This window comes from Haliaeetus leucocephalus, unplaced genomic scaffold (assembly GCF_000737465.1).
Source record: "Haliaeetus leucocephalus isolate CR32 unplaced genomic scaffold, Haliaeetus_leucocephalus-4.0 Scaffold295, whole genome shotgun sequence".
Taxonomy (NCBI): Eukaryota; Metazoa; Chordata; class Aves; order Accipitriformes; family Accipitridae; genus Haliaeetus; species Haliaeetus leucocephalus.
Window position 1 is genome coordinate 9,323,108 of NW_010972731.1, and position 24,135 is coordinate 9,347,242.

A 24,135-nucleotide genomic window follows, 5' to 3' on the forward strand; every position below is an offset into this window, starting at 1 on the left:
AGATGTTATACATCCAGGTAAGAATGACATGTTTTTTCTTCCCAGCAGGTTTATTTGGTACTACTACGACAGGATATGCATATCCCTAAAGTGCTTACAACTGGAAGGATATAATTAGGTCCCAACAAAAGCAGCCAGTAAAAACTACAGCTACTAAAGAGACAGCAGATCCAACACAAGAGGAGCCTTCAGGGGTGTGGGTTGGGAGAAGTTGTGAGGAAGAACATGCCAGTGGAGGGAGGCATAGACAGACGGGAACTTGGTGAGGATCAGCACAGATTCACTGCTGTTGGACGTGGCAGCCCTGTCCTGAATGCACGAGCAACTGCAGGACTGGGGTCCCCATTTCCTTTCCAAAGAGGGGAGCAGCAGTTCTGCTAAATCATAGCCTGGAGGAGCACCCAAAGCTGGGCCTTCGGACTGTGCAACCCAGCAGCAGCCTTTGCAAGTCCAAAGGGAAGGTGAAAAAGAACTGTTACAGGAGGGCTGGTGAGTTGAAGGACCAATGTAGGAAGCCTGAAGTTTCACTGGCTACATGAGGCGCTAAAGGGACTAAAAGCTCTTGACAGCCACAAGATGAATCCAAGTTGAGGAGCTCAAAAAGCTTAGTAAAAATCTGTTACAATAGAGTAAGGTGCAGAGAAACTGCCCAAGAAGGACTGCTCTGAAAGCACCAGGCATTGCCTTTTATTTAGAAGCCATATATCAACAAGCTCAAAATTAAGTCTACTTCAAAAAAGTCCATGCAAAGATACATGAACAAGAAGGTACTGTTTGTGGTCTACTGTTGCAGCTAAGATGATTCATTTCTGTTGTTATCTTCAAAATTAAATACCACCAACACATGCTAAACCACTATTTGTGAAAGCATTTATTTTTGCTTGGTCACGTAGTTAAGACTTCTTAAAATACTGAGCACAGGTTTTTTTTTTTCCCCCACACCTGAAACATGGTGACATCCTGTAACTGAACCATCTTACAGATCCCAGCAGACTAACACAGCCCTTGTCAGCCATGCATGGTGGCTTACGTTCCTTAGTCAGACTCTGGAGCACATACATTCCTAACAGCCTCTTTCCAGGCAGTCTGAACACCAGACTCAAAGGGCAGAAGACTGATAGGAGGAATATGACCCCAAAACTTCATGATGATATACTCTCTTCTCTGATCTGCTTTTTACTTCAAAGATGTCAGGAAAACCATGAAGGACATTAATCTCCATTAAGCTACCTTTGAACTGAAAATGTGACCTACAGGCCATGCTGTCTGTACCCATAGGGCATCTTCAGTGTACAAAACATCACACAACTGCTTTATTATATGCTACAAGGGCACGCCAGAAAGTGGGTCCATTGTAGAAGCCTTTTCAGTTCTGAATTATATTCCTTGTCTTCACACAGGAACACATTTAACAGAGATACTTGGAGTATTACACTTCAGAAAACAGAAAAAAGCTATGGCAATCCTATGTCAAAGCTTGAGCTAAATATAAAAAAGAACACTATGAAACATCTTTATAAAGTGCTCAGTACCATGCTTTCAAGCTCTTTAGTTAGATAAGAGCCTCCCTCCCCTTCACAAGCCCCCAAGAGCAAACAAACAAGTGAGTAAATTCTTCCACTTGGGTGTAGCCAGTCTGCTCTGTGCCTGGGAAAGCCTTGCTTGCAAAATTTTTTTGGCAACAAGCAGCAGTACTTTTGGCTTTCACTTCTTGTTACTATTCTGCAGCTAACCAAGAAAACAGATGGGCTCTTGAAGGCTATCAAGGTGTTTTAACATCCTTTGTGCCACTTAATTGTACACATCTCATCAGAAATTAAAAACAGTATTGTCAAACTGTTAAGGTATTTACGGTTCAAATAAAGCAGTCCCGTGAAAAGCAGGGTAAAATGTTTCAGGTCAGCTCATTTCACCATTACTCAAGAGGATTTCATGTATTTGTGCAGAATTCAAGTTTTGAGGCTGATATATTCTCTCATATTCTACTTTAATCTGAACAGCTGGAGAGATTTGAAATAGAAGTACTTGCATCATTTGTTTGGCTTCCATGTTTCACATACAGGTCCTGAATTTAAGCGTACTAAGATGCTTTATAATCAATTTGAAATAAGCATCACACTCGAGGTCCCGTGGAACAGCTAGCTTGACTTCCCTTGCCAATTTATATTCTGCCATTTTTTTCTTTAAGTCTTTCACAAAGTAACCAGAGGAAGAAAACTATATAGAATAAATCTGTAGTCTGTAGTCAAATTTGTTCCATGTAATCAGTCAACCTTGTTAATCCAACAGTTGCAACTAAAATTCCACCATGAAAGTAATTGATTAGATGGTATACTTTCAAAAAGATGACAAGTCTGCAAATGAATCCAATGTCTGTGACAAATTTGAGAATAAGTATCACAAGCTAAACAAGAAGCACTGGTACACTTAGAGAAATTCCACACTTTCAGAAAAAAACTGACATCTATTAGCAAGCAGTTGGCATGTATTTGCCACTTCTCATAAGGCCCAAGTTGACCTCTTCAAGAGAAACAGAAATTAAGACAGTAACCAGCTGTGCCTAATCATAGTTTCTTGCCAGCTCATGGTCCTCCACCAGACAGACTGGCAAGTCATTAGCACTAATGGTTCATAAGCTTAACAAGCTAGTTCATCTAATTAAAAGCAAAAGTGCTTCCTGCTTCACTTTATCAAGCTGCATGGTCAGAAACAGAAGTATCTGAGTTTTTCCACTCAAATTGTATCATAGTTTTTTCATGTGCTGAGAAGTTAGCCAAAGACATCCTTGTTTTCATCCCTGTCATTTGCAATATTCCCCCCCCCCCCATTAGGTACTCCACAAAACTCAGAAGGCTCAAACTTCAAAGAGTATTTAAAGAAATACATATTAACTGTGTTACAATACCTGCAACAGGTCTTCACTGAGTACCTCTGTTTTCTCAGCCCTAAGGGAGGAAAAAAGACCAGTCAGACTAATTAGCATGTTCAGGGTCAGAGATTGCTACAATGTCTTCAACAAAACCCTTTCAGTTTCAAGTTATAATCCCATTATGACCATTGCTGCAAACACCACCACATTCACAATGTCATATGTGGTGCTGGCTCCCGACCCCTGCCAAGAAGTGAACACGGATGACTTGCCCAGCACAGGGTGCTCGGGAAAGCCCGACATTCCCGGAATTCCCAGCCCACAGCACAAATCCACTGCACCAAGCTCTAATGATATTTCAGACTGCACATGGTTTAACACAAAGCAAACTGGAATCCTGAGTAACTTCACTTGAATGCAGAGATGTATTGGAAACCACCTGAATTTCACTCTATGTTGTTAATCAGGTAATGTTATTAATGCACCTGAATGTAAAGGAATATAAAGACATGAGAAAAGTAGGATAGCCAAGTTCATCTTTTTATATTTCACCACTGCAGAGCTTTATCAAATAGCCATCAGTGGAAATGGTAGCATGAACACCTTGCCTTAACCTTACATGCACACAACCTTCATCAGAAATCTCCCACTACCTCATTTTGCTGACTTCCATAATACTAAAAGAATAGAAGATTTATTACTTAAAAAGATCACCAGAAGTTAGTATTCCCAGTAAAGGTTTACCCTCAATAGAAAAATATCTTAGACATACTTCCAGACAAAATATTAACAGTTGCTACAAACATACTCAAACCTTTATACATACTATTCCACACCTTTTTCCAATCTCAGTTTACACATAAACTATGAATTGTTTAATGTTGACACATATTTGCTTGGTGTTGGCTCATTAGCTATAACACTGCTTTATCCTACCTTTGCTAGATCTATAAAATAAAGATAAATTTAGTTCACCCGTGATCTCTTCTACTTGGCTGTTCACCGTCACTACACATCTATTGCTAGAGTAATGAGTAATGAGAGAGTAATAAAAAGTAATGAGAGCAGCCACCATCTCCGTCTTCACATATATCCAGGTCTCAGTTTCCTTCTTTTGCCTAGAAATCTGTTTAAGAAAAAAACCCACAGCTGGTTTCTACATCTACATTACGCAACTGAAGCTTGCACTGACTCCCCCGTATATCTCTCTAGTCCTTAATTTGGCTCAGTGTAAGAGAAAGTTAGATTAGACAAAGGCGTTTCAGCAGTTCATTCACCCTAGATGCTGACACACTTACATATTGACATGATATGAAACAGACACTACAGAAGGGAAGATCTGACATACCAGAAGGGAACATACAACCTTAACTTAACCAGCAGTTTTAGGAAATAAAACAGCCACCTCAGGTGGCGTAATTCAAAACAACTTCTAAGAACATTTAGAGTACTTACGACTGGATATGTACACATCATTAAAACCACTGAACTGCTGATAATCACAAGAATAGGGATTGACTGAGAGTTCACAGAATTTTTCCCACCAGTGCAGCAATAAACAAATTACTGTAAGGTTTTGTAAATTCACTTTTAGCTATTGGGAATCACAAAATGCATTTTATAGAAATTACCTTTAAAAGAAACAAGGTTCCTTCTAACATTATTCCATATTTGTGTTCAACAGAACCTTCCATTATACTACTATAAAGTTACACTGCATGCTTTTGAATGGCTTTAGCCACAACATTAATTTAAAACCATTGAATAACAGAATAGAGCTTCCATACAACTTTAGATTCATTCAAAGTTTGATTTCTCCTTCCTTTCCTTTTTCCTAGGAAGTTATATCCATTTGAGTGAAAAGCAAAGATGGCTCAGTAATGTGCTAGCAGAAGTTTGTTTCCATTTTAAATATGGTTACCCGCAGACTATGTAACATTATGCAAAGTGCAAAACAATTTTCATATATTTATCTTAAGCACTCTTTGTACACCTAACTGGTTTATCAAGGATTTAAAGTCACAGCTTGAAAATCCGGATCTCCTCCTCTGACGTCAAGGATGTTTTCCCCAGTCATCAGTGGCAGCAGGACAGCGTCCCCAGGCCAGCGCTGATTTAGAAAAGCCACTGATGATGATGTCAGGTTCGGAAATGCAAGAGGGAAGACCTCACCCTTCCTGCAGGCCCACATTCCACCTTTAATAAGGACGCCAAGAAAGTGCCACTAAATAATATCGTTTTTCAGTGACCACAACCATGAAACAGAAAATGCAACCTTGTGATAGCAGCATCGCCTATCTCCTTACTGAGCAGTCACCTGGGGAAAAAGCAACAAACCAAAGGTACCTCTGTCTCCCTCTACGTAACAGGTACTACTAGTTTAAAGTTTACAACTGCAACTTCATGGGATGCTAACTCCTGCCAACTAATTAGAAACCTATAGAAAATAACAGAATTTCTTTTTCACTGCTACTTAAAGTTCTGTCTTTATCCCTTGTTAGGTCTTATTTGTATTTAAACTAGTCAGTAGCACGAAGCGATGAAGAAATCCTTCTGGAATCAAGAACCGATTAAGAACTGGAAAATTCAGTTGCAGAGTGTTCCCAAGGGCTTTATCAAGCCCAGCAGTGCCAGTAGCTGGCCTCCAGCCTGGAGACCCTTCACTGTAAGCTTTCCCCATGAGACATCATGAACACAGCCCATCCCAAACTGAGATTATGAAGCCCAGACTACAGCAGCTATGGCTGTTTACATTCCCAGCAGCTAAACTCAATACAGTCCAAACAGTTAATTCTCAGTTGCAAAACAAGGTCCCTCAAAGCCATCACTAATGGGGAAAGCATGCCCTGCCGAGGCCCCAAACATGCTGGTTTGTGACCAAGCTGTTTGTGCAGGAGCCATCCCCATGCTTCCAGACAGCGGGATCCACCGGCACGTGGCAAGGAAATAGGGACCTACCCAGCCCAGAGCTTCCCGACACCTTCTATGTGAGATGGGAAGAGGACAGCACAAGCAGCAGCCTGGGGGACACCAGACTCTGTGCACAGGGCTTGGCATCACACCCCACCGCAGCGTGCAGGCTGTTCAGCTGCCTTAATATAAGGTAGCTGCTAGGCTGGCAGCAGTCCACGGGAAGCAGGAACAGAGCTGGTCCCCTGGGAAAGGAAGGATCTGGAGAACTGAAGGTGAAGTTTTCCTGCTACTCTAGGCAGGATACCTGTTATGTCAGAACCTTTACATGAATCAATTGGCACAAAGCTTTTCAATTAGAATTCAGCAGTGCATTTGAAAAGACAGCTTCTAAAAACAAAACTAAACAATCATTTGTTGCAGCTATAATCACCTCCTTCAACAAATAAAGACGACAAAACTACTGAATTCCCTAAAAATGGTACTTTCAAACTGTTTCACGCTGAGCTAGTACAACATTTTGCCCACCACAAGCATCCAAAGTGCTGAGCTCCATGAGCAAAAAGCAGCTCTTCATTTCTTCACTGTCCCTCCCCTGCACTGATACAAGACTTGGCTCACCCAGGGTGTAAGCCAGCTCAGGCAGCCAAGCTGACTGAAAATAATCTGGCAGAAACAGTTACTTTTCAACCAAATCAGCTCCCCAAATTCACTCTTCACACAAATAACCTTGCTGACACAGCTCAGGGGTGGGAACAGGTAGCAAAGAGCAGGTTAGGCTCCAAGCACAGCTCAGCTGGTGAATGGCAAATTCTTCAAAGACAGCCAAAAAACCTGAGCAGAGCTAGCTTTTCACTTTCTGATACTGTAACACTGAGAAACTGTAATTTTCAACAAAATTGTTGCTAAATTGACTCCTTGAACAATTTTTCTTTTCTTTGTAAGACAGCAAATAGTGTACTTCACATGAAATATGACATGCCACATAAATGCTGGTGCCATTTTCTATTTCGGGATGGCATGGCCAGAAGTAATTGTGTTAATTCACTCTGAGCAAAAAGCCAAGAGGTTTGAGAGTGGAAAGACTGTATTTCTTATTCTAGACACATTAATCACAATACCTTAGCTTGCTGTGACATTTTAAAAACGTATTGCATGTGCCCTCAATTGGCCTTCTCTCTTTAAGTGTTCTATAGTACCATTAATTTTATTTCTTTCCTTCTTTCCAGAAAGGCCCTGCAGCACAGCCCAGTCTGAAACACAGCTCAGCATGCAGGGCTCTGCTGCAGCTTACTGCCTGGCTGAGCTGTGAGCAGGGTGGGCAGAACAGTTCTCACCCCACAGGTTTAAAACCGGTCCCCTCACTTTTTCTTTTTACAGCTCCTTCACGCTTCCAGGCCAGAAGTCTTCTCTGGACATCTGGAAACAGCAGATGAGAATTCCTGAGATAGAAGTGTTTATCTTCCATGGGGAAAGAATTTACATTTCCATGTATAAAATGAAAAGGCTCTATTAAACCAGCACTGGAGATTTAAAAAAATAAAGCTTCATCTAAACAATAACTGGCTTCACAGCAGGGTCCTGTCCACCACCATGGCATCAGTCTTGAGCCAGGGGCTGATGTCCAAAGCAGGTCAAAGCTACAAAACCAGTAGAAATTTACACCCCTGAAAGGCTAACAAGGAAGGAAGAAGAGCAAACCTGACACGAAGAGCCATAAAAACTTGGACATTCACAACAGAACAAGTGACTCAGTTCAAATGTCAAAGTGGAAACAGAAACCTTGACTCACGCACTGCAGATGGGAGGTGGAGCTGGCAGTAGGTGATGCCACGGGAGCGCAAAACTACAAGTCCGCGTTCCTGAACTCTGGAAAGATTTCAGCGGAAGCGAGGAGACATCCACCCGAAACATGAGACAAAATTAAAGCTAGCCTTCCCTGCTGTTTGATTTTCCTTAAACAAAGCATTTGTTTGTTACCACGAGTAACCAGATTAGCTCTGCCGGCGAGTTAACACTTCAGAGCACCTTCGCCAGGCTGGCAGCACATCCTGCCTGCTTTCCACATACAATAGGCAGGATTTGCTGCCAGGAAAAATGAAAGAATCAACAGCTCTGTTCCAAAACAAGGAATCCAGAATTAGATGACTATTTCCCTTCTAAAAGGTTCACTTTTTTTAACATTCACTAAGACAGACTTCATAGAAAATATAACTTAAAGGTGTTTCAGGACGACCAGCTTACTTTTCCCCATTTGACACTGTGCTGAATTCCAGGAATAGGCTTCCCTTTTAAGCTAGGTGAACCCTGTATTTTATAATCCAAGTTTTTGGAACCTAATTATTAAACACATCAAATAATTTTAAAACTAAATGAAAATTTCAATCAGAGGAAAGAGCTGAAACAGCTGAACAAGACCAGAGACAAGCTCAGTGATGCCTTTTCACTAAGGACCCAGGAGAATCACCAACATGCAGGAGAAGCTACTCCAGGGTGCCATTTACCATACACTTAAAGCAATTGCTGCAGTCAGTATCCAAATGTGAAATAAATCATTGTTTACAGCAGTTTATTCCTTAGCTTTTACTTGGTTTTGACTTCAAGAAATCAAGGTGATGCAGGGAGCCTCTCGTTTTCCAGCTCAGCAAACACAAGGTTTGCCCTGCCCCTTTCTCCTCCTGGGCAGCCAGGCTCACGGAAAAGGCTCCTCACCTGAACTAGAATTTAAAATACAGGTCATAACATACACATTTCTCAATCTCCATATTCTACCCAGATTCTGCATTTCTAAATGCTTTTCAGAAGATGAGATCTTTTAGCACAGTAAAGGTTCTTTCTGTGTGACTGGCGAGCAAAAATCCTACAGCTGTGGCCTTCATAAATGCATATGTTAAAGGCCACTTTTCAAAACCACTTTATTACGAAGGATTTATTTTGCTTCCTTTGGCAACCTGTGGCAATACTCAGCTTTGTGGATATACTGTAGGAGTTTGGTTTCACCTGCACAGCATTTTGAAGACAAGCCAGAGCAGAAATGTGTTTGGCCACGTACACTTCTCACCACAGAAACCAAGTTCATTATGTCACACAAAACCAGCATTCATACTGAAAAGTAAGGCGATGAACTGGGATCCTCGGTGTGGTTGGATTTTTTTCAAAAGAAACTAGCATGACCCAAGGTAAGCATCAATATTCTGTGAGTTATTTTTAAACATTTTAAAATCACTTCAGAATGACTGTCAGATGATAGTCACCATTTTCAATATTCACTTAGTATTTAGGGAACACCACTCACGATCACTCACCAGTTAGACTTCCAAGTTTGCCTACTATCCCCATTTTTCACCCACATTAACAATATAAACTTCTGCACAAGTACTGAAATTGCTTTCATTGTCAATCTGGTGACCACTGATGCTTTAGTGGCAGCGGCAGCAGCAGCAATCACACCAAAGGCTGCTGTTTCAGAGGCAATAACCCACCAGCTCACTTACTATGGAAGGTCCTCGCTGCAGAACCTGTTTTCATACCAAAGTGACACTCAGGTCACCAATTTTAACCCATGCAGTTACTGCAGCTTCTGCGATTCTAATCCTTTAGGAGTGCTTTAAAAAAATGGTGCATCACCTCCAAGGCACCAAAATATTTCATTAATCAAGATCTGCACTTTTAGAAACGCAGGAGCTGCAAAACTACAATTAAGGCCTCAATAAATGGATGAAGATTTCTGCTCCTTTGTCTTCCTTCTTCATTCCCTCCATTGAGTTCCTCCATCAAACTTTTCTTGATCACTCAATCTAAAAGCTGCATCTTTGATCTCCTCTATAATCTCAGCCATCTGATGTTGAAGAATGAAGCCTGCCTGCTCTAATTAAAGGCAGACCAGGCTTTAGAAAGATAATCATCTTGGAAAGAAAGCAGACTGTTCCTTTGCAGTTGCAGGGAAACCCATGACAGACTGTTCACATTAGGGGATTTGAAATTCCTTTGTAAGTGAAATGGATCCAAGGCTCCTCTCCCAAGCGAGGCAGTAAATTTAGCTATTTAGAACAACCCACAGTTCAAGCCAAATCCTATTTTAGGGCCACTCTCAGAGGTACAGTCACTGCAGCAAGGCCCTGCACTGCCCTTCAGAACTCCAACCCCTCCTTGTAAAATACACATTTGTTTTTAATATTAGATATAGGGAATTAAACCAAATATGGTGTAATTTGAAAAAAATACTATTCAAACAGTTAAGTCTACGTAACGAATCTAGGTAGATAATTTTGAGCCACATACACTGCAAATTCGAGATGAATGTAAGCCAAACTTTCTATATTGCAAAAATACAATTGTGGTTTAAATGTAGAACCAGATTTAAAGCAATTTTATTCAATGGAGGAAGCAATGTTTCAGCAAGCAGTCTTTCATGAATCTGATAGCTTTTAAACTTCTGGATACAAATAAAAATTTAAAATTAACTGCTTCCAGTTGACTACTGTCCCAGCAAATCAAATACTTATTGCTAGCCTACTATTTCATACCATGAACAAAGTTTTAGCTAGTAAAGCTCTCCCTGCATTCTCTTCAACTTTAAAAAAAACCCCAAACCTCCACTCACAGTGTGTGTTTGGCCAATATAACAAAAGGTGGCTTCTTTTAAAGAAAGTGCATTTGATTTGTGAAAGTATTAATACCTTCAGAAGGAAATGCAAAGCTCTGCTGTAGGGAATAAAATTCTAAATGCTTAAATCCAGCCAGGATGAAATCTAGCAGTGGTCCTATGGGTTTTTTTTCCAAAGTAAAAACTCTCATGTCAAGCTGTCACAAATTAGCGATAATAAAACCCCCAAGGAATCTGAGACAAAGCTAAGCTACACAAGAAACTTTCTAAACATATCAAATCATAATGTATTTTCTGTGCCTTGCTTTTTCCCCTTTAAGTATTACAACACACATTTCTCATGCTAAGTGCACGCTACTTAACATTACTACAGAACTCGAACTTTCCAAACACATCAGTTTATTAATATAATTTATAAAAAAAAAGTATACAAACACCCTTACACAATGTCTTGGTAAAGAACTGTTACTAATATTTAACTGCCCAGTATTTATTTACATTAAAAAGTTTGTCACACAAGGTCTTTCCCTCCTCCAAGCAAGCAAGCAACCTTTTACTTATGTAGAATAATTTTATCTAAAATTAGCTGGGTACAATTTTGAAATAAGAGACAGTAGAGCAGAAAGCAACCTAAATAATTATTGAATTTGTTATTCCTTAATCTCAGGTGCAATTTTACAATCCTTGTATGCCAACACAAACTTAAGTGCTGCCAAAATGGGAACTCCCCCCGCTGCCTTTGTGCTCTAGCAGCACTCACAACCAGAGCCACACCAGAGCGCTAGGTCTAGCTGAAAATTAACCTGGCCAAGCAGCAGCAATAAATGAGCCTGCAGCCACCTCCCTTCCCTGGGCTGCCTCTCCAAAGCTGCTCACCTTGTCCCTCCACAGCAGCCTGCATTTGTGCCAGCTTGAGTCACCACCAAATCAAACCCACAAGGAGCGAACGTTGGATTCCTCCCTCGCACAATGCCCTACAACCTTTCTCCTTTCAAGAGTCCTGTCTGAAGCAAACCCCCTTCCCCAAACTTCAGGTACAGGTCCTTACATCCCCCTCCCTGCATCAGTATCAGTCATAGGCAGCTCAGACTGGAATTACATCCAATAAAAGAAATTACTGGTTTCCAGTTGTCTTGGCCCCCCTCCCTGGGCCACCCTGTGGCTGCACCATTCCCTGTCCATGGGCAGGGGAATTGGCACCAGTGCAGGCTGGGCAGGGAGAGGGGAAATCTGTCCCTTTTAGCAACAGCAGCTACTTAAAATCAGCTTAAGCTGATCATGAAACTGCACCCTGGGGCCAACATTTCATTAACACAGAAGTGACATCAGCTGGCAGAGCTACTGAAAAAAGTTGTTGTGTCCTCCTTCCTACCATCATCGGCTGCTCACATCTCTCTTTGCCTGGCACAAGCATCTCCACTAGTCAACAGTTCAAAGGACTGACCTGACTGAAAACTAACCTGGTTGGAAGAAACCCCATTTTTCAGTCAGATTAACTCCACTGCCAAGATCAGACGTGCAAGCACAAAGAAGGGGTGGGAATAAATGGAAGGGCAGCCAGGGAATCAAGGCTTGGCAGAAAGGGTACTGGTGCAAAGCATGATGCAGTTGTACATCCTGACCAGAGTTAAGGCAGCAGCTGATGTTTCTGGATAATAAAACAGTTCATGGATTTTCTACACATGGGTTTGGCAGCTTTTAGTTTTAGGCAAGGACCAGACCCCTTGCCAAACCACCTGCTGACATGAGAACTCCTTCACATTTAAGGAGAGAAGTGGACCCCCCCCCCCCAAAAAAACCACCCTCAAACATATCCTGAACTTTCAAACAAGACATTACTTTTCATTCTAGCCACAAAACAGGTGGATTGCCCACTAACTCAAGGCATTTTTAAATTTTATGATTTCTTTTACCAGAAGTCCTGCATTGTTAATCACTGGAAAAGACTCCAAAAAGTAGTACTGCCTTTTGCAAAGACAAACTTTTTTACAGTGCAGACATGTTTGAATAGGAAAAATACGCAATACAGGAATAAGCAAAATACACTGAACTGCTAAAAAAAAAAATCCTAGGCACTTTTTGCATATTTGTTTGCTTCTTTGCACCTTGGCAGGACACTTCAGCTACATATTACCTTGCATAAGTGTCAAAAAACTCCAATCCAGAAATGAACATTTCACCAAAGATAATGCTGTTCTTAATTTAATACACTGTCCAGACATGTCTATTCTGAGTTTGGGGATTCAAAAAACTGGCAAGAGAAAGCCTTTGAAAAGGAACCAAACTGAATCAATACAAGAAGCAAAACAAGGAAACACAGAAAAGGCAGAACAATGAAGTAGGAATAGAAAGTAAGAATGCAGAAAGGAGCTGGAAGCTTTGAAATAAAACAAGTATAAGGGAATTCAGGGACCTGAAGTTATATAAAATTGACTAATAGGCTAGTGACAAAATAGGGATTATTCTTTATGCCTACTATTTCACAAGGAAGCCTTTGCACTGATTTTCTGATCAGTAGCCATGATTAACAATTAATGGCTGAACCCTTTATTATGTTTCACCAACAGGAAAGCAAGTTTCTGAGCTGAGTCTGACAATTAGCCTGCAACTGAGACGACTCATCCAATTACTGGGTTTTACAGCACTGGATATAGATGTCTGTTTTTATGTTGCTTAGATACAGGGTATACAAGACCATACTAATGTGTATAACATGCAGAACTATGCTATTACCACCCTGCCATGTGTTGCACATGATGCTTTTTGCTGTTCTAGCATGAAACCGAAAGTTAACTCTATCCCTAGATTTCTGAGGAGGAAATACGAGCCTTGGACTAATAGTCTAATTGAGGTTTATTAACATGTACTGCACTTCAACACACACTTGGACCTGCTGTTACAAAACCAGGATTACTTTATCCTACTGTTCCATTCCTACAAAAAATATCAGATCAGAACACTTAATCTGCGTATTAAATAAGCTTACAGCAAGACAAACCAGTTAAATGTTTGACTGAAATAGAAGCTGCAACAGTTTAGCTCATGCATTTATTTTTCTGTATGAAAATGTTAGCTTTCTATCTTCATTTTCTACAGAAAATTCAACTTTTAATCAGGTGGATTAACATTTCCTATCAATTGCTTGATAATTAGTTCATAATGCCGAAAAAGTTTGTGTTTGAATAAAGTGCTGTACTTTCCAAAGCCATATCACAGCCCTAACTTTCCAATCTGCATGCAATGTATCTTCTAAAAAAGGGCCAACCTTATAACTTAATATTCCCATCACTGGCTAACGTAGTTTTTTGTAGCCTTAACTCTGTCGCAAGTGGCATGCTCCAACAGCATTAACAGTTCTCAGCAATCACATACCTTTTCTGTGCAATGCTCAGCTGTACGAGTTACCAGTTCTCCTTTTATTATTTTTCACTCTGGAAGTATCATTGGGATGTTGAGAAACATGCAATATAGCCAACCAGTATATTTATACAAAAATCTCAGTCCAGCAATTTCTGGCACAGGACAACTTGTAAGACAGAAGGAGAAAACTCCTTTATTGATTCTTCCCACCTAAAATCCATTTGGCTATTTTGCATACTCATTTTTTGCAGATCCCCTGGCTCTTTGATTCACTCTGCCAGTCAGCCCAGGATGTTCCTGTCATTTTGCAATGCAATTAACTTCACAAGAAAACAATCTGTGTCAAGGAAAAAAAAGCTCCACCTCACTTAGAAGAACTTGTGACCTCACCCAGATGGCGTGTATTTATGAAAGCCCGTTTCCTGTTGAGACAGCAGGACTGTCCAAGCATAAGATAGATGCACAACTATTCTGACATGCTTTTATCAGCAATGGAATAGAGATTACAAACTCAAAGCTTTTAAGGCTATTTGGTTTCTACGGAATAAATTTTAACCAAAATGTTCTAATTCAGTCAACAAAGCAATGTTGCGGATAAAAAAGCTACTCAAAAGTTCCCTATTTTTTCTTGTCTAGACATCAAGTGCTGCTTTAAGCACAACAACATCTGTGAGGATCAAATTTAGCCTTCCTTTCAAGACTGGTACCTATAATAATCAAGCAGCCCTGAAAAAATGAGGTAATCAAGCACAGTAATCTGTTAAAATCACTTGACAGTCACTACCAACTGCTATGAAGCTACTTGGTTCTGAATTACCGGAGATCAGCCATACCTTACACAGTTTAATTTGCATTATTAAACTCCCATAGGTTTCAGATCAGAGCTGTGCCATGGCAAACGGGGGCAGCTAATTGCTGCCTTAGGCAAGGCCCAAGACAGTGGGCTGGAGGTTCTCCTGAATACCAAAAAAAAAAAAAAAAAATGGAGCTGCTACTTTTAAGTTATGAAACCTTTCTTTATGGAAACTGTACATAATACTAGAAAACATTTCTAACACACTAAAACACTTTTCATTTAACCACATCCTAAAAAGATCATATGTATTTGGCATTTCATAATTTGCTAATACAATGACCTCTAAAGAGCAGTTCTGGTCACAGATCCGTTATCACAACCTAAAAATACCATGCAAGTATCTAAGAAATACATTTGCTTTCATAAATTCCAAGTGTATCACATTACAGCATCAGGTTGAAACAGCTTGTTAGATCACTTCTAGCTATTTTAGCAGATTAAATCATTACTATTTTAGGATTTGGACTCTGGGCATAACCTGGTATTAAACTTATTTGCTCTAAAGAACCACCATCAGATCAAGTTAGAATCAAGGAATCATAGCTTCATCCACAAAGAGGGTAATACCAAGATTATTTTGTTTATATGAATATATATAAAGTTTATATATATAAATAAATCAGAAGAGTTGGACTCCACCTCCAGAGTACAGGTGCACAGCTGACCATTTAGCTGAGCAGCTGTCACTAAAGCAGGTTCAAGTACATTTTTACCTTCATTATTCTGCTGTTATGTCAGATACCAACACCTCCACCTTGGATGCACCTAGCACCCCTGGACAATACATCCTTTCCTACTCTTTTCGCTTGTTCTGCTTCCCTTTAGTGCTTCATCCAGGCAGCCACACAGGTCCAGCTTGGGATGGTGACTCAGGGTCCGGTTATGTGCTGTGACACAAGCACAGCACACCAGGTTTGGCACAATCATTATTGCTGCCCTAGACCATTCAAAACCTTGTGAAACCACCTGAGAAGTCTCTGCACAGAAAAATGACATTTTAAGGCAACATAAGACTGTGCCTTCCTGAGACAGAAGCTCCCTTTACCCTTGCTGTGCAGTCCTGATCCCCCAAGATGACTGGCTACAACAGATCCTATGGTATATGTCTATTGCAGATATTTTATCAGTCCTCTGATCGGTTTCACCAAGCAGCAGCATGATGAACAGAGCCAAAGATGAGGACATGTATGCAAGAGGGCAATTAATATTTCCCAAATCCCTGAGTTTGCAATCTTTTAATTTCTTTTTCAGCAACAAAAATCTCAAGTATTTTACACACTGCCCACTCAGCAGTTGACACACAAGTCTGCCACAAAGTTATATAATATCTTTTTTTTCTTCTAACCAAAAGGCTTTAGCTAGTTCTCTACTGGAAAGCACAACATTTTATTAAGATATCTTCAAGTCAACAAAATTTAGCACAACTAAACCAAGTCATTCTTCACCACCAAATACCAGACATTTTTATAGAAGTTGGAAAAGCATTTTCTGCATCTATTAAGGAGAAGCAAAATAACTGAAGCTTCATCTGCCCTGGAAGCACCCACTGCTCAGGAAAATAAGGTAACGCACCCAAGAGCTCATTCTCACAGCATGCAGGCACAGAGACACACATTTCTCTCATACAAGAGTCACTTAAAGTAAAGACAAATACTTGAAACTATCAAAATTTGGACTTTCTGAGAAGCAGGGAGCAGACTACAGCTTTAATGCATTCTTCAGCTATTTGGTAAGGTGGAGCTCTACGTTAGCTATGATGGCACAATGAACGCACAGACCACCACAAGCCTGGTGCTATCAGACATCAACCACACAGAAGCCACCTGTGGTTCAGGAAGCTCCTGAGACAGACACAGCTGGCAGCCATGAGAACACGCGTGGGAAACACCACGGGCTATCTGAGCCTCGCACCCTTCCCGCGTCACCTGCTTCTGGCCACTGGACGTCAGGCAAGGCAGACGCAGCCCAGTCAAGGCATTCCTAGGTTTTCATGTGGTCTGAAATCAGATCACAAATGATGAGGCTTTTTAAACTGAGGGCTGAGCAAATACTTACTCACTGATTTAAAACCTGTTGCTGCCCTTGTAAGAGCACCGCTTCATGTTGCTCTTGTATCTAGAAGTTTTAATATGGTGGTCTGCTGGAAAACACTATACTGCAATGCACTAAAAGCACAGTATTACACACAGTGAACAACTTCTGCAAAGAACTAAGTTTCTGAAAAACGCAACATAATTTCTTAACAGTTTCTAATCTTAAGGACCTAGACTTTAAACCGACATGAGATCATCTTGGTCCCTGAAGAATTAAGAGATACTGATAAAGTGACTGCCTTTACAAAACTTAGAGGGAACACCTAAAAGCAGGCCAGAATACACTCCTTTGTTTTCTGACCATCTGTTCACAGACACAACCTCTCTTCTTACCAGGGGTTCCAGTACAGCAATACAGCTTCTCACGAGCAGCAGCAGGTGTTCAGCCTTACAGTCCTCACCAGTAGTCCACTGAGACAGAACTGAAGAAAGTCACTACAAAGTCCTCAACTTCAGTAAATTCAGGTCATTTTCCCCCTGTCTTTAGCAATCTGCTTTGAAGGGTACATTAATCAATGGGATTAACAGGCATGCTCACAGAATTTAATGTAGACCACAGCTTGGACACAGTTTATATCCACAAGCTACTCCATTTGTAGCTACATTAATGGCAGTTGCAAATACACTGACAATTGCCAAGTTTTACCAGAAGAAGCAGCCCCAAACTGAAAACATAATAGCTGCATGTTCTTCTATAATTGGAAGTTTGTACTGTTAGAAAAATCAGATTCCTGAGCTGCACAACGCGTTACATTGTGTCAGTTTTCCCCAAAGGGTGCAGGAAATAGATAAATATGCAGATACCAAGAAACTTTGTTGATACTGCTGAGGCTGAGAGGCAGCGTTAAAGGGTAACTGTTAGTTCTTGGCTTGCTTACATCTCTGATGGAAACACCATTTCACCAACTTCTGCACAGCCCATACAGTAGCCTAGAAGTGGCTCAGAGGTAATGAACAGTTTATGCAGCTGTATATGGCAACTCCAGTGTTTCAGTCAATATAAAGCCTACTGCCTCCTTGCTCTGCCTGTTCAACAGCCAAACTACTAACATGCAGATGTTTAGATAATGCAGTCCCTTTGCTATTAGTATACAAGTGCTTTAGCATTCACACACATTTTATTTCAATCAGTCCTTGACAGTTAGTTACATGAAGTCCAAAAGTCTGCACATGTTCAGGACAACAGATCTTCCCTAATTCAATCTACTCAGGCTCTTTAAACCTGTCATTGAATTAATCTGCCATCCAGAAAGATCTAAGTCAATTTTGTAGTTAAAGAGACCTCGAACTTCATTTGAGATAAACAGGAAATGTTTAAGATAACTATTATAAACACTGAAATGAGATTTTTCTTCTTCTTTTCACGAGTACTGAGATGCAGACAAATGCCAACCTCTAGGACCAAGCACAAAGCAAATTCTCCCCCTGCCCATAAATACGAACATATTTCAATGTTTACCACTTCTTCAAATATCTTTACTAATGAAAACAAGCACTCCAAGTAAATAACGCCTACCACATTTAACTTTTTTTAAAAGGATGTTTGGGTGAGCCAGAAGTTTTCAAATACTGGGGTCATACTAATTTTTTTAAATTTTTTTTTTCCACATAAGAACTAGAAAAACATTAAAGAAGTATTTCTTTGACACTAAATGGCATTGTAGGGTTAATGTTATATTGATTCAAGTGTTTTGGACTTAACAGAGATGAGTGCACTCTTGTTTTTCCACTCTGGATGTTCAATAAAGCTAGTTTGCAAAGTACTATCAACAAAAGATGAAGAAGTATAAGAACTTCTTTAAGGAACAGACTAGAATCAATGGGTAACACTTAAGCAGAAAGAAAAAAAAAAAAATAACTCGGACCATCTACTTTTTCCATGAAGTATTACTAAAAGTTATCATTTTCCAGCAGGTCTTCCCCTATACAAATCAAATGTATGTAGCTCCTTACTGTACACAATCATTCAATAATAGTCATTTTAACATAACTTGCTTTAATGTAATAATTCTGTCACAATAACACCAATTCCAACTTATGACTTGCAGATTGCCAAGTGGCTTGAAGAAATACTAAATATAGTTTAGCATAGTAACTTTTAGGCAGGACATGAGCTATTAAAAGATACGTTCAAATCCTCCTATTGAGTCACAGTAATGTCATGTGTACAGGGCCTGGAAAAACCTATTTGTATACAAGAAGTTGTATTTGAACAGTGGAAAAGTAGTAAAGAAGCTATAGTAAGTTAGCTTCTTGCATTAAAAAAAAAAAAAAAAATCTAAGGTGGTTTGTGGTCTCTTCTAGATTTCTAATTAGTGAGATCTGCCTGTCCCTGGTTTAAATTACTGTAACAGCCTAAAGGCAGATAGAATATCTCTTCTAGTAAAGACAGTAAGTATATCCACTTATCTATCAGTCTTAATCTTAAATGATTTCACCAGACCTAAACTTTCCAGACCAGTTGGGTAGAATAATTTTTAATCTGCATGGTACTCTGTTGATTGCATCTAAAAGATGAAAAAAGAAATTGATGGGAACAACATTAATAGTTGTGTCCCCAAAGGCAGGAAAGCCTAACTCACCTAAAATTGTCAGACAGTCTAACAAGTGTCATTAATTACAAACCTAGTTTTCTGTAAATAAACAGCAGGAAACAAACACCTCTGTGGACTCATTCCTCATATAAATTACTTAGCTACGTAGTTCAAATGCTTATTAGTGTGTCATTTGAAAGACTTTAATGACAATACCTCTGAATGTTTATTTTCATTACAGATGACTGCAACTATAAAGTAGAACACTTCCCGAGCTTCTAATCAAAATCTGTCTCCCTTTGTAATTTATAAAAGACTAGGAAAACTGGAAGACAAGCACTCATAGATATCTGAAGATTTACCTTGTTGATGTCATACACAATATATCCCTTTTCATTTCTGAGCCTAACATGCAGCTCATCTGCTCGAATGAGTATCTGCTTATGAAGCATCCCAAGGAAAGGTACAAACACACCAGGAAGGTAGTACATCACCTCTTCAAATTTGTGAGACAGCATGTACTAAAACATATTCCATGACTTCCATTTCACAAGGCACTGTACCCAGACGAAGCATACAGGAAATGTGTATGTGGAACAGAAGAACTGTTCTCAGTGGATATGAGCCTTGGTCCTCAAAACAGATGAAGGTTTACAGTAATACAGAAATTCCATTAAAAGCAATCTCAGCACATAGCCTCTAAGGAATCATAGGCCACCTGAAAATCATAAAGTTTAGAATGAAGGTTATTTTTTTCTTCTCCACTCCCTCCCCCCTTAATTTTTTAAGCCTAACTAAAAGTTTCAAGCTGTTTCCAATTGCTTAGGCTGGAGCTGGGATGCAGCTCAAAATAAAGTTAGAGTTGAGGTAGTTTTGTGTGATTAGCTGGTGTATCTGTCATGGTCAAGATGCCAGTTTATTCTGATGCATTAATTCAGCTCACGTGGAACTAATGATTTCCTGGTAAGCCATGCCTCCGCTCCCCTGCACACCCCAGTCCTGCTTCTTGTGAATTATCTCTGAGTAGATGTGAGATCCTTCACGATGACATGAGAACCAACACACACTGAGATTCACAGTTCGTTACTCTAGCTAAGACTGCCCTGAGAAAGTTCTAATGCCACGTCCCAACAAGAGGTTGTCTGAGTCACCTGGCCCAGAGTTGGACAGTCTCTCTGACACCAGGCAACAAAAAAACTAGAGGGACCAGTGCTTGAACTGCCAGTTTTCAATGAAAGGCAAAATACAGTTTCATTTTCCTCCAAGTTTATATAGACAAGCCATTGATATTTTACTTCATGGGTTAACCAGAGCTTGAGTTGTTCCCCTCAGTAGAAATGCTTGCTTGCAGACCTGCAACAAATCTCTCAAATATATAAAAAATGAAGTACTGGGTGGCAGATTGAATACTTGTCTTAAGGCATCCAACAACATCCACAAGATAACCGCTGCAAAATATTTAACACATCTATTAATTACTGTGGAATCCTGTTCCACTCAGCTAATCCCCTCTTTCATTAGTTTCCTATATATATTTCATAATTCTACATAATACTATCCATGTAGACTCTTAGGCTTCCCATAAATGCCATTCCTCTGTTTTAATGAAGCTCTTGTCCATCTTTCCTTATTTTCAATGCTAAGGAGTTACTTCTGTGATCTTAAGTGACATATTTATGGTACAAGGCCAAGGATGACAACCTTCAGAAGCTGGCTGTAAGAAAGGCAGTATCATTCATACCTACGGCAAGTTGACTGGGATAAATACTGAACTATTTTAAACATCCCTTTGTTAAAGGGAACAAAACCATGGTAAAGACACATCCCTGATGCATAGCCAAGGTTTGCTAACCTCATGATAACATGCCTGTTCCCCCCACCTCTCCAACCCTCAATTACAGAGAAAAAAAGCTCTGAATGACCAAAAAGAAAACCAGTAGAAGATACCCCTTTCTAATACAACACCACAAGAAGCAGCAGCCAGTTAAAGATCACCCTATGGAGCAGCAGATTACATTAAAGGGTAGAAGTCCCTTTCAAAGGGAGTAGGCAGTCCACACAACGTCCTGAGCGCCCCAGGTGAGCCAGCAGAGCTGGGGGGACGTGACCCCTCGGCACAGATGCCAAAACTGCTCCTCTTGTAGGGCAGCTTATTCACCTGCTAGATCTCCCAACGGCACACAAGGTCTGGAAATACTGAACACTGCACCTCTTAAAGACATTTGCATAACCAGAAGAACCCTTCTGGCATAGGATTTGTCTCCTCATTCTGTCAAAGCATAAAAAGCTAATAAATGAGTTACACCAACTCAGTACAAACCTACCTCAGAAAGCAGCAAGCTGCAACAGTGGGAAGCACGCTGCAACTTTTTTTTTCCTTTTCCTTTTTTTTCTTCAATGTTAAAAAATTGAAATGGTTCACTCCTCATTTTGGTACCCAGTGCCAGAAACACTTGCCTCTGCTAATATTGCCTGCAAGATCCTACTGAATGATGACTGTCGCACCTCCCACATCTTCCATGAGTTCTACAGTGCTTATCAAAGCCACAGAAGGCAGCACTGCCCAAAATTTGAAAAGCTCAGCCCTGATATTTGCAAGTGAAACCAATCACAAATCTTTCACTACTGAGTGATTTTACTTTGGGAAATTAAGACATACCCTGGTGACTATTTGAATGCTTGGCTAGTACATGAAATGTAAGGAGGCTAGCAATATTAAATATTCACCAACTAATTTCAATAGTGCATTTGATACCTCTTGAAAAAAATGTTTTTCAAGTTAACTTTTAATAAAACTGTGAAGTCAACCATTTCTCCTTCTTGGTACACCAACTGGTCTAATCATGCTTGATTTCTTGATGCAGTGTTTGCAGGGCTGAGCCACCCCTCTCACCTCCATAACTGGAGGAAGAGAGATGCAGAAGCATTTCCAGAAATTATCTCTGGCTCTATGAAATCAAAGTCTTTGGCCTTTAAACTACTATTTAAAAGGCTGTTTGTATCTAAGTGAACATCCAATACAAATGATTAATTTTAACCTCTTTACAGACAACAGGATATCTGGAAAGTCAGATAAAAGCATTGCAATGATGAACCAAAAAAATTAAACAAAAACAGGTTTGGGGAAAACCAGTGCTCAGTTGCGCACATGAATACACTGCACTCTGGGAAACGTAAAAATATCTTCCTTGAGTTTCCAGTGCTATAGCTCCTGTACACACATGATCATACATTACAAAAGCCAACATAAACCTCCTGAGTTTTGTTTCTTTCCCTCCCATCCCCAAATTTCATCCATAAACTAAGTTTCCCTAGTTTCATTACAATTAATGCAGATTTACAGTGATGAAAATTATTTCAATTATATAAGCATTTTTCTTTAACTTGGAAAGCCACAAATATAAAGGTCAGCAACAAAAGAGTAAGTACCACCTTGTGCTAACAAGACTACACAAACAAACCCCAGAAGGGGCAATGTGGTCCATTCAAAGCACTTACAAACATGAGGAAAACACTTATACATGAAAAAGGCAACAAGCACTGGTCAAAAGTTTATGATTACCCTCATTCTTCAGAGTCTTCTCACCTCTATTTAATTAAAAGAAAAGTTTGTATGTTCTTGGGTAAAGAATCCATACAACTAACTTAAGATACTTTATTACTAAAAAACACTCTATAAGCAAAGACAGAACCAATAAGGATGTGCTTGTATTTAATACCAACTAAAACAGGAAAGAGAGAAAGAGTTTAATTTAAACTAACTACTAATATTAAACTTATAAAAACAAATGAGTCGGTGTAATTTCAAACAGTTTTTAATGAAAGACAATTACAGGTACTTGTCTGTATTTTAATGAAACTAGAAAACTTCACTGTTTCAGACGCAGGCTGCTAAGGCCCCAGCAGACTACCTGGCGAAAAAGTATGAGCAATAATCATGCACACAGACAACCACACCCTGAGAAGCTCCGTTGTGAAACAACCGATAGCCACAGCTTCCACCGGGCTTCAGCTGCATTTAGTCAAAGGTCATTACGAACTTCCCAACCCATACATGACTATAAACAGCTCTCCAGATTTAATTCTGATTTTCCCCTTGAAGTAGAAAGGAGCCCAAGATGTTTATCCTACTCAGTACAATGCAGATTACTTGAAATTCCACTTGGGATTTGGAGCTGTGGGCCAACACATGCAAAAAGGGAATGCCAATAATCACCCCAACAATATAAAAATAAATTCCTATAATTTATATTAAATGAGAATGAAAGGACACAAGATTGGTTTGGAAGTTACGCTCTCTTTTATAGCAAAACAAACACCCTATTAAAAATCTACTACTTAGCCATTATTAGCTGACACACTTGACCTGTTTTATATGTATGTAGGCCCCAAAGAAAACAAACACCGAGTTAAGCAAGTTATTAGAGTGGAGACTGTGAAAGTATAAACTCAGATAATATGAAAGTTTATACTTTCAGTATAAGTACATACTTTCACATTAAGTTTCCACTAAAAACAGAGAGGAGTATCTGAGGGAAAAATATAGAACTCTACTAGAAACACAGTAAAGTTACATTTGCATTTTTAGCACATAGAAGAGCTGCAGCCAGACACTCCTGTGTCTATGCGCAGATTTCTTTCCACACAATCAGACTAAAGAGCTTCCAAGACTCTGACATCTGGAAATCAGTGGCGATCATACCCTACAAGACTGTGGTTATTTTTGTTAAAATTAAGTCATAAAGAATGTGCTCTCTGAAGTCTCCTTTAATGTGAAAAAGAGCGAGAAATGGATTGAATAACTCAATATTAATGCAGCAACAAAGGAAACGAAAGTCACAAAAACCCAGACAGGAAGCACACAATGCAAATAGCTCTGCGGGGCTCGGGGGGGGGGGGGGGGAGGG

General features: G+C 39.8%; 1 protein-coding gene across 2 annotated transcripts in view; it reads right to left on the minus strand.

The window, feature by feature from the left end:
* ARHGAP17 (Rho GTPase activating protein 17) overlaps positions 1 to 24,135 on the minus strand; it is a 47,006-nt gene that overhangs the window by 22,028 nt on the left and 843 nt on the right. For both annotated transcript variants that reach the window (XM_010570488.1, XM_010570487.1), the window contains exon 2: positions 2,906 to 2,945. In XM_010570488.1, coding sequence (XP_010568790.1) covers positions 2,906 to 2,945 — 40 coding nt within the window. The remainder of the gene's footprint in view (positions 1 to 2,905; positions 2,946 to 24,135) is intronic.